Source organism: Corapipo altera, unplaced genomic scaffold (genome assembly GCF_003945725.1).
Source record: "Corapipo altera isolate COAL_440 unplaced genomic scaffold, ASM394572v1 60, whole genome shotgun sequence".
Taxonomy (NCBI): domain Eukaryota; kingdom Metazoa; phylum Chordata; class Aves; order Passeriformes; family Pipridae; genus Corapipo; species Corapipo altera.
Window position 1 is genome coordinate 4667902 of NW_020884912.1, and position 14752 is coordinate 4682653.

Consider the following 14752-nt stretch of genomic DNA (forward strand, 5'->3'; position numbering starts at 1 on the left):
AATGTAGGCAACAATAAAATGAGGTTTTTTTCAAATACATTAATGGTAATAGGCAGTATAGAAGTCCTTAGAAATGCATAAAATAATCCATTGCTTAGTCAGTTATACACGCATACATGCCTTCTCCCTCAGAAGAGTCTGGATCAGGTGTCTACCTTAATTGATGTAATTTCATTGGTCGTAAAATAAAATGCAATTGATACAGAGTATTTCTGGGTTTATTTGCCATATGTGCACACAAAACCAAACGCTAGGTTATCTCTGAATTTTTATTTTAAGTATGCTACACACATTTACAAGTAAAAATTACAAAAAAAGCAAATGTGGCGTTTGTTTACTATGTTCTAAGTAAATTGCATATCCCTTGTAGCTAGAAGTCATTCTTCTTGGTCACAAGCCTCTTGAATTCCAGCAATGTAGGCATCTACCCTGCTCACAGAGGCAATACTGAATGACGTGCAGCTTTCTTCCCATGAGCAGTTCAAAATTAGTCAAAGGATTATGGGAAGGGCCTCCTTGCCAACAGCCTGGAATTCCAAACTGCATTAAAAATCCTAATGTTGCCGGTCAGTTCTTGACGTATTTTTTTAAGACTGTGTTTTTAAGGGTATGCAAATTCTCATGTTTGGGCTCAAATTCCAACATTGTGTCATAAGCACCCACTGCCACTCTAGACTCCTTTTCCCTCACCTTCAGCACCAGCAGTCCAATAAAGGGAAGTTCCTTGATTTCAGACTCCAGGATGTGTCTTGTGCTTTGGTCCAAAAGGACAGATCTTCTCTCCCTTTATTGTGTGCCTGAATTCAGCTTTTTCATGTCCTTCTTTCACATATATACACACTGTCAGCACCAAAAGTAGCTGCTCAGATGCCCCACCTTCCATTCCTGTATCTCATGGCTAATTAATACATTGCAAAGATATGGTCAATTGATTTCTTCTAAGCCATGGCTTTGGTCATCACTTGTGTAATAGATATAGGTGTTGCATACATTTGGTTTCATGTTTTATAAACCACAAAATAAGTCATCTTTATAAGTCCTTAATATCACAGACTTCTTCATTCTTATTTAACAGTCTTGTTGAAGCTTCCTATGGATTAATCTAGAGATGCCTCTGAGAAATATGTTCCTATTTCTCCTGCAGAGATAGAAAGTTCATCTCTGTCCAGAAAGATTTTGAGAAAATCTTCTCCCTTCTTACATTTCAGCCTGCCTGTAACTCCAAGATTTAAAAGTGGTTTCAGCCTGTCTGTCACTCCAAGATTTAAAAGTGGATGTTGCTTTGATCCATCCAGGACAAGTCCATGAAGTTACCGCTTCATCTTACTTTAACATCACATGATAAGTTACATCTCAGTTTCAGTAAAGGAACTCCACCCAGAATCAGGCTCAGAACAGAGACAGCCCCACACACATAGCTTTTCATACCACAGCACCTGTTGTGTTTGCTTTGGAAAGGTGAGAGCTATCAGTTCAGTGAAGAGCTTAATCCCCCAGCTTTGCACTGCCATGGCCTCCCTATAACTTGGTCTTCATATTATAAGTGTGTTCTTGCTCAGAAAAAGAGGGCTTCACAGCACAGTGAAATAAAGTTGGTACCAACTTCATAACAGCATTGTAACATGTTGTGTAGCTGTAATGGTATTTCTTAGCTGACTAACTCTCAAAAGTTAGTGTAGTGCATAACAGTGCTTGTCGAAGGCTTGTCCAGCACAAACAGATCACTGACAAGTTACCTGTACTTTCAGGCTGTTCTGAAGAGACCATATATTATCACTCATTTCCTCTCCATACCATCTCCAGCCATCCAGCTTGCGTTTACTGATGAGCCCACAGTGTCATCAACGTCAACTTAGACAGAACTTGAAGTAAGCTCATTTTTGCAAGTGCTGTTGCTGTTTAAATCCTGGAAAGTTGTCATTTCATGTACATTGATGAGGGTGAGCATGTGTTTCATATCTGGTCTGTTTTTTTGGTAACTGGGAGACATACTCTCTTTTCTTAGACATGTCTAAAAGAGAGAACACAAAGGAAAGCTTAAAACTGAGAATCCCTATGAAAGGCAATTTAAAAAAAAATAAATTTTGAAAGTTCTGCTTTTTCTCCTCGCTAACTATATACCATTTCCATTTGTTTGTCGCCAAAAGCACCCAGTACAAAGAAAAACTGCTGTTTCTTCTGAAATCAATGAATTTTATAGGACAAAAGCCTTAGTGACAAAAGGAAATTTATATTTTATTCACATTTTCATCTGAACAGGCCTGGCATCAAGCTCTTGCAAGTATGCTTCTACCTGCCTTCAATACAAGCCAGGGCCCGAAATATTTTCATCAAATTATCAAAGTAAAACCCCAGTCCTGTCAACCACTTCTAAACTGAATGTCACTGCTCAGTTTAGTGGAGATAAGGCACAATCTCCCCTAAAGGAGAGGACAAGGCAACATGTAAGAACTTATCAGGAATTTTAAATAATGAAGCTCACTTGTGAGATCAGGGCAATATTAAATTTCGATGAAAGCTAGGTTAATACCTGAGACTGGACTTCACCCAAGAGTAAGATACACATAATTCCACCAGAGTGGTTATCTTCACTACACAGCTCTGCCTTTTATAACTGTACTAAAATTGGGACTGTTTTTTTAACAAAAGCTAAGGACAGATTTCTGTAGAGATCTGAAATTCTTTCAGGACACTGAGAAGAACAGGGGCATCTATCTCTTCTGAGTGATATCCTTGCTTTCATACTTTCATCCTAACAAATTCCTACAAGATTTGTCTTGTCAAACTTTAGTCTGAACAGCACAAATTACTGGCAGAATTGTCAATCTAAAAAAGAGACAGGCATAAATTTAATTGCTCCCTGAAGATACATGGAAAGCTACATTTAGTTTCAGCTAATTAGATATTCTCCAATCAACAGTTATGATTCATCTGCTGAGAAACAAAACAAGATGGCAAATATGAAATAGGCAGCAGAAGTTAAATTTGACCTCCCAAAATGCTGGGATTGGTTTTGTTTTATTTTTAATTACAAAGGCAGCCAGTGATGCACTGTATCAACACCCAAAACTCATGCTGCCTTGGAGCCAGGAGGCAGAGACTTCTGCACAAGGGGGTGTCCTCACTGCCACCGCAGACAAAGCATAGTTTTGCTTCTGTGGATTGAGTTTCCCAAGTACCTCCTCTCCCCTCCTGTCCCAGAACTACCAGTCAGCATTAAAGGTACAGATAAAACCCCCAAGGAGGTTCTTTTCCATGTATCTGAAAATGTCTGTTTAACAAGAAAGACGGGCGTTCACAAAAATGCCCATCTGAAAGGGACTGTCACCACTTTAGAGGTGTGAAAACTGAGGCAAAATACAGGTGGACTTGAACATGTCTATCATGCCACCATACAAAGCAATGCTACAGGTGGGAAAGGGATCCCATGGGCCTGTGCCTCCATCTGAGGCAAATGCTATTCCCAGGTACCAAACCAGAAGAGCTGTTGCTGTACCCATAACCTGATGAGTGGTTTGCACACACAGTAACTAGAAACAGAAATGGGCAGTGAGGTACAGAAAAACAACTGATGGTTTGAGTTATATCAGAGTGCAGTGAAATGTTCTATCTCTTTGGAACTCCATCCTGTGTTCCTTGTGATCAAACCTGAGTTTGATCATAAATTAAGTATGAACACCAACTTCAGACCAGCTGTGCTAAAGTAGTGCTAGCACAGAAAATGAGGGGGGGGGGGTTGTTTTTATTGCTTTGATTATGAAAAAGCGAGTTACTTACACAGGTAAAGAAGATGAGCAGCAAGTAAAAAATCCCCAGGCAAGTCAGCATGAAGAGCTCGCCCTTGTACTTTTTAAATTTTTCTTTTTCTATTCCAGGGCAACCTAAAACGTAAAGAAAGGTGTTTATAAAACATTATTCTGGTGTTTGTAAAATATTTTTAAACTGTTACCTTCATGAAATGCCATATAGAGCATGGAACAGTTGAAGCTTTCTACTGTACCTGTTACTTTTAATGTGACTGTGCTGCTTAGATTGTGTTCCCCACTCTCTTCCCCCAAAGTGCACTTATATGTCCCGCTGTTTTGGCTGGTAACATTTTTGATCCTCAGTGAAAAGAAGGTGTCGTTGGAGAGCTCCAAGGACCCCCCAAGTTCTTTTGGATATCGAGATTCCACATCAAGGACTTCCCATGCTATTCCTTTGCCGTCTCCAGCCATCTGGAAAACACAAATACATGCCTTTTCTTGGGCAACAGTGTCATCCTCAGTTTTAGGAGAAAGAAAATTTTAAAGCCAGCTTATGGCTGAAAATGCAGAGGCTAAAGAGAGGGGGGGAACACAACCTCAAACCCATTTAATACGTTCATGCTCACAATCCAAAAGTATAAGGGCTTTTGCTTAAATGGACCCTACATTTAGGTACTACAGAGCTATTCTGTACTAATTTCTTAAGCTGCCTCACCTGGATACAAGCCTGGTAGGGATGCAACATGATAAAAGGCAGCAGTAGAATCTGCTCTCAATGTGCCTATGCAGAGGCCCCAGAAGAGTTCAGAGAGAGAGAGAGACAGCCCATGGGGATGGAGCTGAGGCAGCAAGAAGCAGCCGTACCCAGCTGCTTATCTGTGGCTCTGGGGAACACAGGTCCCCAGGAGAGCATGGCAGCAGGCAGGTAAGCTCCACCGCTGCCTGTGCTTGCCCTGCTAGCACACTTTCTGCCATGCAGTGGTGAGAATTAATCCTGCTAACCCAGCCAGCATGCCACAGCGCGATGCCTCTGCCAGCATGGGCTGGCATTCTCCCAGTAGCCCCCCAGCCCAGAGTTCCTTGTGTGGGAATGTAGCCCTGGAAACAGCCCTGTGCCACTTTCTGTGCAGCTGATGCCTGAAACCATGATGCCTCTCTGGAGGAATGGGGGTTCCCCCTCTCCCCTTCCCTTCCTTCCACTTTTATTGGAACCAAAGAACAAAAAATTGCTTCGACTCCTTCAGATTCAGTTGCGTGAAGGTCACAAGCAGGTTCTGGTGCACTTGGGGAGCATTTGTATGTTGAATTTCTTAATAATAACCAGAAGAGCTACATTCCTTGGCATTGCTGAGAGGCTGCTGGAGGAATGATGTGTATTCCCAGAACAGTTTGTATTGCAGGATGATAGGATGCACTGAAAATGACAATTGGCTGGGAACCACAAAGAGAGAAATCACTAAGCTGATTTGAAAGATGGGAGAAGGGTTTGAATTAGCCCGTGTCCATTCTTATTCATCGAAGTCACTCCCAGGGATTCGAGGCAGCATGCCCTCCATGAAGGTTTCCTGAGTAACGAATTCAGTCTTTCTGTAGACCAGCAGAGCCAGAGCCAGCTCATAAGTCCAAGGCTCAGCATTTCAGCCAAACCTATAACTAATGTAAGCCAAGGACATTTTATTATTATTATTTTATTTTAATAGACACATTTTTGGGTTGTATGTTGGTGCTTACTTGCTATGAATATAGCTACTGCATCGGGGTATAACAGTTACACTGTAAGTTATTAAAATTAACACAATTTTCTCATACTGGGGCTAGGAGTATCTGGTTTCCCTTTCATGTGTTCGCATGAGGAAAGCACACTTGGGAGTCTGGAGAGATATATGGGCCTGCTGCTCCATTATATTTTGCTATTTTTTGCAGCCCTACAATGGTGTAAAACAAGCTGCAAGTTGAGGAACTTTTCAGGAACTGGAGAATGACACTAAACCACAAAATTTCTGTAATTGTAAAGATTCTTTCTCAGAAAGGTTTCAGGTTTTTTAGTGCATGAACTGAAACACAGAGCAGTAATTCCCTGGGACTTTCCATACATTACCCAGAAAGAGGGAAGAAAGTACCTTCTTCCTCTTAATCCCCCAGTAAATTTACCCCAGGTTCTCTTTCTTATTACACTCAGTCCCAAGCAGCTACAAGCGTATGTATGGTGGTTTTCAGGCTAAAAGGCCTTCACTGTGCTACAGGGATTTAGGTATTTTCAGGCCCTGCACATTGTCAGACATGTGGCCAGAGGAATTCCAATAGCCAGGCTGGGCTCAGCTCTGGTTACAACTCATCAGTAGCAGTTAAGTGGATATAGCTGACCTCCCTCAAATCTAATTTTTGCCACTCTCCCTTCCCTTACCATCCCCTTCCTCAGTGAAATTTAAAACTGTCCATAGGGCAATAAGGAGAACCAGCCTGTCTGGTCTTTGCATTGCCCTAAGTTGCAGATAGAAGGTCTGAGCTACACACAGAAACTTAGTTTTGTTTTAGGGTGTTTTTTTCTTTTTTTCAACTCACTGGTAGCATAAATAATTGCTGTCTTGGGTGGCAAATGGTGCTGCAGTTCTTGTGGCTGAGATCTGGGAATGAGAAAACACTTTGATCTTTCTGTATGCAATTGTAATCAGCACTGCTCATATAAGGGAGAAGTCAATTAAGTCCATGTATCCCATGCCTGACTATGTGCTTATTCCAAGTGAAATGCTGGGTAAATGATTTAATTTCCCTGTTTGATGGGAACAGTGAGGGATAGGATTGGTTATTGACTCCAAAGCTTTTTAAGGTGCTCAGTTGCTGTCAAAAGCAGAATGACGGTGACCCTGGCGACAAGCCAATCAGAATTTTGCCTTACACAGACCCACCCCATGTAGGGCAAAACAGTGTCGATGAAGCTGCGCTAACAACGTGCCTTTCCCCAAAACAGAAGAAAAAGTTACTTTGTGGTCTAATCTGACTCTGCCACTTGTGGTGAAACCGGTGGTGACCTGGATGGGGATTGCAAACCTTGCATTTGGGGAGGAGGAGGAGGAGGAAGGGGTCATATATGTGGGTTTAATTGGGGGTTTGCATGCATCTCTTTCTTCATTAAATCTCCCCTTTATTGAAGGGCAAAGGCAAGCAAGGCAGTCTGTGGGGGTGCTCTGTGCTCAGCAGCGTCACAACATTTTTTAGGCTGCAGAGACATCTGGTGGCATTTTTCCAGCCTCTACAGGCAGCGCATCCACCTCTACTCAGGTCACAGCAAGCCCTTCTCTGATGCCTGAACCAAGCTTGTTTCCACTGTAGTCTTATCTCCTGTCATCTTATTAAAAAAAAATACCTCCCCCTCCCTTTTAAAATTGTTAAAGTAGAGAGGAAACATCTGAGCAAATTTGCAGTGTGTCCCCATGTCCCAGCTTTATAAAAGGAAGTCTGTGAGATGTTCAGTAAGGTCATCGTTCTGCCTCTTGCTCTATTCAAGCTGACCTCTTTTCCCCTCAAACCTAATTAAAATTACAAAAATGCCATTTTGTTTGCCACCTCCTGTGAATTACTTGGCAGACTATCACTAGACAGATCATTTTGCAGCTCAAGCTTTTATGATAAACCAGCTCTAATTCATGCCAAGTGTCCTCCAGGTGATACCACAGCCCAAGGTAACTGCTAGGGGTTTTACCTAATTAATTCCACACATGCTTAGAGGGATCGAAACAAGCACTGTCAGTGACAGCAATCCACTTGTGTAGGGACCATGCCTTTCCCAATCAGTGAAAAAATATTTTCTGCCCAGGTTTCATTTGTGTTTCATTTTCTTTACACTTTGCTGGTGAGCCAGCTGCAGCATGCCAGCTTCCCCTGCTCCTGACCTCCAAATGGAGTAGAAAAGGGGGGTGGTCTGTTCCTGCTCCCATTTTTGCTGCTAATGGCTTTACCAAAATTCAAAAGTGGGGACAGGCAGAAATTCTAGTGAATCTATTTGCATAAAAAGGGCCTCGTTTCCATGCTGTCTGATGGGGGTTACTGAATCAAGAATTTTTCTGGGAAACAGGGACCTGCAGGTTGCCAGCATCATTCTGCCTATCTGCATAAAACTACCCATTAAGAAAATTAAAAAAACAAAAGAAATGCAAGTTTATGTTTATTGTCCCATATACATTGACCTGCAGCAATGTCTGTGACAGACTTTCAGAAATCAGCTTGGGGGAAAAAAACCTGCAGAAGTCTGGTTTTTTCCATCTCCTCCATAGCAATGAGAAGAAATGCTCCCACCAAGGGCTGATGCTGTCCAACACCTTCATTAAGGACCTGGACACTGGGATAGTACTCAGCTAGTTGCAGGTGACATAAAACTGGGAACAGTGGCTGATACACCAGAGGGTCATGCCATCCAGAAGGACCTTGATGGGCTGGAGGAATTGGCTGACAAGAACCTTGTGAAATTCAAGAAATAGAAACACCAAGTCCTGTCCCCGGGGTAGAATAACCCCAGGCATCAAAACAGGCTGAGGACAACATGCTGGGAAGGCCCTGGTGTCCCAGTGGACACCAAGTTGACCACAAATCAGCAATAAACCCTTGTGACAAAGCAGGTTGATAGTCCTGGGCTGCACTTGGCAGAACATCTTCACCAGATGCTGAAATGAGGTGATCCTTCCCCTCTGCTCGGTCCCTGCTGAGACAAATCCTGAAGTGCCGGGGTCAGTGCTGGGCTCCCTGGTGCAAGAAAGGCATGGGCATAGCCGAGAGAGTCCAGCTAAAGGCCGCAAAGATGACTAGTATCTTGAAGCACCTGACATATGAGCAGAGGGTAGAAGAGATTATTCAGCCTGGAGGAGGCCAGGCTCAGGGGCATCTTATTAATATTGATTCAACCGGATTGCCAAAGGGATGCAAAAAACAAAGCCAGCCTCTTCTCAGTGGCTTTCAGAGACAAGATAAGAGGCAATGGGCACAAACTGAAATTAAGGAAATTACACTTAAACACAAGAAAAGCTTTTTTTACTGTCAGAGTGGTTGAGCACTTGAATGGGCTGCCCAGAGAGGGTGGGGAGTCTCTATCCTTTGAGATATTCAAAACTAAACTGGACACAGCCATGAGCAACTAGCTCTAGTTGTCTTTTTTTAGTGAGTGTAATTGAAAATTATTATAGTTCCCAAAAGCTTGGAAACAGTTGGTCTAAAGAGGTTGTGATTTTCCCACATATATTCTCTAATCAATTGACTGATTCTTACTAAGTTTCTCCTAGCCCGGAGCTTTTTGATAAGAACAGTGGTGTTGATACAGGGGATATTAAAAAGAGATATGTTTGATTGAAAATACCACTGAGCTGATATATTCCTGTTCTCTGACTGGATGAATTATGAGAAATAGGTAGAATAATTAGACATCCAAAATTTAAGTGCTCTTCAGCAAATATTTCTTTTTCAGAGAACTAAAAAAAAAGGTGGAAGAAGGAGGAGCAACACTTTTCTCAGTCCTAGCTGTCTGGGTTTTAGCTGCAGTTTTGCAAAGTGCTACAGCATTACATGGTAGTACCACTAAACAAAGGCAATTCACCCACGCTGTAGTACTTACACCCAACTAATCAACTAAATTTTAATTTTACCATTAACATGTGAGAGTGAGCAGTTGTAAACTCTCTGCTCTCATTAAATACCTTTTCTCATTGAACTTTTCCCACACTAAGGTTATCTTCCAGGTAAATCAAAGTGCCAGCATAATCCACTTTTCCCATAAAAGCAAAATTTTATTTCAAACAAAATGATTCAGGTCCAAAACTGATGTCAGTTTAAAGGTGGAACATATTAACATCAAATTATTTCCTTCTGAGGGTGGGATGGTTGTAAAAATGGTTTTGTTTAAAATTATACCAGGCATAATGGCCAAGCTGAAATTTCTGTTATAGAGAGCTAAAGCCTACATATGGCCAGAAGGAATTTATTTTCCAAAGCAAAATATATAGAATTCTGGCCATGCCCAATAGCCAACAAATAATGAAACACAACTGAGCTGAAACCACTTAATAGGTGTATTTTTCAGCACAAAAGCACTTTCACATTCGATTAGTGCTGAAGGTGCATCCATATGGTTCCTATACAGTGTCATGTAGAGGTACCAAAGTTAAATTTGCAAATAACATATATAAATTGTGGGCACATGTGAGTGAACTCTGAGTGTGCCATAGAAGAGAAGAAAAAATAAAACAAAACCCCCCAAAAATCCAAAACCCAACCCCAAAACAACAGCGAAGGAACTATGTGTGACATATGAGCCAGCTGGAAAAGCCCTTTGACTCAGACTCAGTCACACAGTCTCTTTATTGTTTGGTTGGTTTGTTTTGGTTTTTTTAGCTAAGGGCATCCAGCACCAGTGCATGTCAGGCAAAGAATTGTTTTGATCATGAAATAATTTCCACTGCTCCCTTTCTGTCTAAATCACCGATGTGATGAAGCTACTTGGGGATGAATAGATGTCTGAGGAGCATTTCACTCACTGTTTTGCATATGTTAGAAGTTAGACTGAAGTAATTTACCTATGCTAATAGATCACAGACAGGCACATTTAGCAGAAGCTATTTCCTTTGAAGAAAGGTGCAATTAATATTAAATGTCTATAATCTTTATTCTTATTTTGTAATATGACTTCCCACTGTAATTCTGCCCCAGTTTTATATTTTTCAGGGAAATGTTATAAAGTTAACAGATTTCTCTCCTCTAAAGCACAACCTTCTTTCCTCTTCCTCCAGATTTGTTTTAGATTAAGACTTCTCTGGCTATCACATGAACAAAATAGCAAAATATCCACTGGCACTTCATCTGTGTGTGTTTAAACTTGGTTTTCAAACTGGATATAAAGTGATAATTATCAGGTTTTATGAAGTGGTTCTCATTTTCAGTGTTCTGCACAAAGAGAAACTGTTCAGTTTTCAATATCCCTATGAGGCAGAAAGGTAAGTAAAGTTTCATTATACAGATTCTTGTCTTGTAGGTGGGCCATAGAGATTAAAACCAGTATTTCCACAGACAATTCCCAGTGCCTGAGTGCTCAGGCAAAAATTACCCAGTTTTCAGTTCTCAGTTAGCAAACTTCCACACTGCTTATATATTGTTTTATGGCATGTAGGTTGCCCAGCAGTCCTAAAAATGTACCACACTGTAAGACCACCATCATTATGAGTTCTCTTTTTCATGGCCACACAGTGAATGGGATAACTGCATCAGGCTGGAGGAGGACTTGGTGCTCTACCTTCTCCTCAGTGTTTGGCCAGCCGAGTTAAAAACTATTTTTGAGTTAAAACTATTTTGTCTGAGCTGACTGACTGTGGTCCTATTCTATACAGAACTACTTACACAGGTGACTTCATGCATGAGAATAATTAGCTCCAATGATCCTGGATGCACAACAGATGAAACACATCCATGCTATTTTTGTGCAGTATGAGACATTAGCAAAAGTGAAGGAATTACTGAATGCAAACCTTCTTTTTTACATCCAGTTGGATTTTTACATGACAATATTAAGTCCTGTAAACAGTTTTCTCCATACAGAACTGAAAAAGCAAGTACTTTTAAATTATATCTCTTTTTTTTTTTTTTTTAGGAGATTGTAACAAACTGTTTAAAAACACCACTTAATTGGTCTGAGCACGCAGAGATGCCAGTGGGAAGGAGGGGTTCATTCACCAAACACTCATCCTGTGCAAACAGCTGCACATGCAGCACTATAATGTTGCCACCATCATTTTTTTTAAAGCAGCAGAAACAAAGGTTAATTGCTTGCATTTACTTCACAGTTCAAAGTGACCTCATACAAAAGATTTCACCTAACAGCTGCTTGAACTTTACAGCCTGAAATTTCATACCATTTGTTGGAATTACCTTTTAATTAGCCCTTTGGGGGTATATGTGGTGTTTATTGATTAATCCTTCAGTAGTTGTTTCTAAATAACATATTAATTACCAATGTTGGGTAGCCCAGTCACACTCCACCATCCCCCCACCCTCCTTTTGCACTGTTGGGTGGGGACAGCAGCACAGAGTCAGAGTGCAGCGAGGTGAGGGGAGCGATCTTCAAGCTGCTGCCTATTTAGCTAGGCCCATAAGTAGAAGTATTGCTTCCCCAGCACAAAATACTGAGCCTAAATTACTTCTTCCTGCTCGAAGTCAGGCTTTTTAGATTTGGTGCTCTGCTTTTCCTAATATGGCTGCAACTGTGGCTTGGGCAAGCATCACCACCTGCCTATCCCCACTTCTCACCTCTCTCCTGGGACGAGTACCCAGAAAACTTCGGTACCATGGCTGGTGCCATCACCCCTGAGAATTGTGGCAAGAGCTGATGATAGCTAGACTTTTGTTATTTCTTGTGTCAGCAGAGAAAAAAGTGTGAGGTCCTGTCATGCTTGACACTGGGAAAACAGTCTTTTCCTGAGCAAAATGGGTGAAGCAGGAAGAGCAAGGAGAAAATGGAGGGAAAGGATATTGAAGGGACAGGGCAGGGGACGTGCACCGGCAGTCTGGACTGTAACAGCCTGACTGCTGCAAAGGGAAGCAGCACTAGCGAGGGCTGCTGAGGAAGGAGCCCACACAAAAAGCATTATCAAATACCACCCTCCCCTGCATATGCAGTCATTTTGTGCCCAGGTGGAACTGTAAAGAGCTACAAGAAAACAAGGAATTGGGTCTACATGCCTTCCTCACACTTCTTCATCAGGGCAATGGCTTTGGAATGCTGTTTGCTGCCTGGGCCTCCCAGCTGCCATTGAACTCAGAGAAGGATGTGCTTCTGGAGGATTGTCACACCTCAGCCTGTTTTTGTTGACTTCCAACACTGGGTTTGGGGACAATATTTCTCAAATCCAGTCAACCTCTGTATTTTTTCCTCTCCCACCCCCTACCACTTCTCCATTTCTGCTTAACTCCTCCAGGTCCACCAGACTCCATGGTTTGCATTCAATGAGCTCTCTGCCCTTCTTAGACGCTGTGAGAAAAATGGAGCCTTAAACAATTAGCATGTGTCTGGAAAATACAGATACTTATCCAGCTTTAGAGGCAGAAATCAAAAAAGAATAACTTGACTTATATCCCAGCTCCCATAATAAAATTCAACAAAGTGCATTATTCTTTCCTCTCTGTCTCTCACACATGTTTAGTTCAGCATTTTGGAAAAGAAGACTATAGATGCTGCACTTGGTGGTGGATTGTTAGCCAGATGTTCAAAACAACTCTTTTGGGATGCAGTTGTCATCTAGTCAGTAGGCATATGCTCATTCTTGTACTAGCAATGAAATTCAGATGCATTGCAATTTTCAACCACAGAAACCCTATCTAAATACACTGTTGGTTTACCCTAGGGAATGGTTTTAAAACTATATCTGACCAAACTGCTGAGGAAGCCAAGGCTGTGGCTTTGTGTTCTGGCAGAGATAAATTAACAGTTTTCACCCACCATAAATAGTTTTTTTTTCCCTTGGCTTCAATTGCTCTACCATCACATGGGAAAGTAATTCAACACTTTAACCCACAAAGTCTTTATTCACAGATTGATTTTCCACTACTATAACAAGCAACAAAAAGTTGACTTAACAGGCAACAAGAGGACCACCAAGATTGGCAGGAGTGTATGGCCGGGAGTGGGGAATGGAGGAGAACAAAACCTTCATTTTTTTCCTGTTAATTTGGCTCACACTGTAAACTGAAATCATGCGCTAAGATGCAAATATACAGTGCCATACAGAATGTCAACAGGCACTTCTTTCACCACTGGGCAATTCTAGCTCTATAAGAAATTTTATCTATAAGAAATTTTATCTTGAAAATGTTGATCAGGATTTTCGGCTCATTAGCTGATTGATCCATGTAACCCCTTCTGCAAATAGGTGGTCAGCAGGGCTCTCCTGCTCTGGAGATGGGATTTCTGAATCGGAGCAGTCAAGATGTGACTTTTACTTCATGACTACAAAGAGATAACTCAAAATTTCTGACTCTGCATCTGCCTTCTGCACACCCTGCCCTTATGCCCACCTCACTAGTCAAATCTTCCTAAAGAGTAACAAGTACTTTTTTAGTTCTTCTGTTTCAAAGATAAAATCAGCTCCTATTTGGGGAGAATTAACCAAGGAACATCACTGATATTGCAAGGCTTAGATGCCATTTTTTACTCTGAAGAAAATCCTGGAAAGACCCTTCTTTGTAGTAGTAATTGGCAGGCTGCACATGGGGCATCATCTGAATTCCGATCCATGGAAGCCAGCAATAGTTAGATAGAAAAGCAGGCCAAGAGCAATTCAGAGAATCACACTCAAATAGTCTGTCTACGATGGCATGGAAAGCATCTGTTTTTCGTGATCAGCTCAAATGCTCGCACTGCTGCCTTATCTCTGCTGCACTGACAGGAGAATGCCTCTCCAGAAAGCAACCCATTTTGTACAAGACAAGTCAACATCAGGTAGGAAAGCAAAGCAGACTGCTCAAGTAACTTAGTTTTTTTTCTTACTTTATACCAAGATGCTGTCTGGTAGGCGATTGAGGTGTCCTGAAGAACCTTACAGGGCAGGAGTGCTTCTTCAGTACACCTTACAGCAACATCTGGAGCTGCCACAGAAGTCCCAAGGATCAAGCACCAAACTGCAAAGCACAGGTACATATCGCATTTGAAAAAGATTGCTTATGTAAATCCTTCCTGTTTTCCCAAAACATATCCCCACAAAATAAAGACCAGAAAGAAAAATGCAGGGCTGCCCACTTACCATTGCACAGGATGATGAGAAGAGTGTAGACTACCAGAGACATGGCTTTTACTGCCTCAAATCACAGAGCAGCAACAGTGTGCCTCTTTGCAGGATGGACTGTGAGAGTCGAGTGAAACTGCTACTGCTTCTACAGTGATGTTTCTGAAGGCAGACTGAGGAATGCCCCAGACTTATCTTGAGGTTTGTCACAGGGAAAATCCCTACGTGCAGGAAACAAGGCTCCTCCCCCTAAAT

General features: G+C 41.7%; 1 protein-coding gene across 1 annotated transcript; it reads right to left on the reverse strand.

The window, feature by feature from the left end:
* Positions 1-1712: 1712 nt before the first annotated feature.
* On the reverse strand, positions 1713-14669 carry CD83 (CD83 molecule). The gene is made up of 5 exons (XM_027654217.1): positions 14516-14669; positions 14263-14393; positions 4001-4217; positions 3778-3881; positions 1713-2011 (listed from the first exon to the last, which is right to left on the reverse strand). The coding sequence occupies exons 1-5, from the start codon at positions 14556-14558 to the stop codon at positions 1853-1855; spliced, it is 654 nt and encodes a 217-aa protein (XP_027510018.1). The 5' UTR covers positions 14559-14669; the 3' UTR covers positions 1713-1852.
* Between the last annotated feature and the right edge of the window lie 83 nt (positions 14670-14752).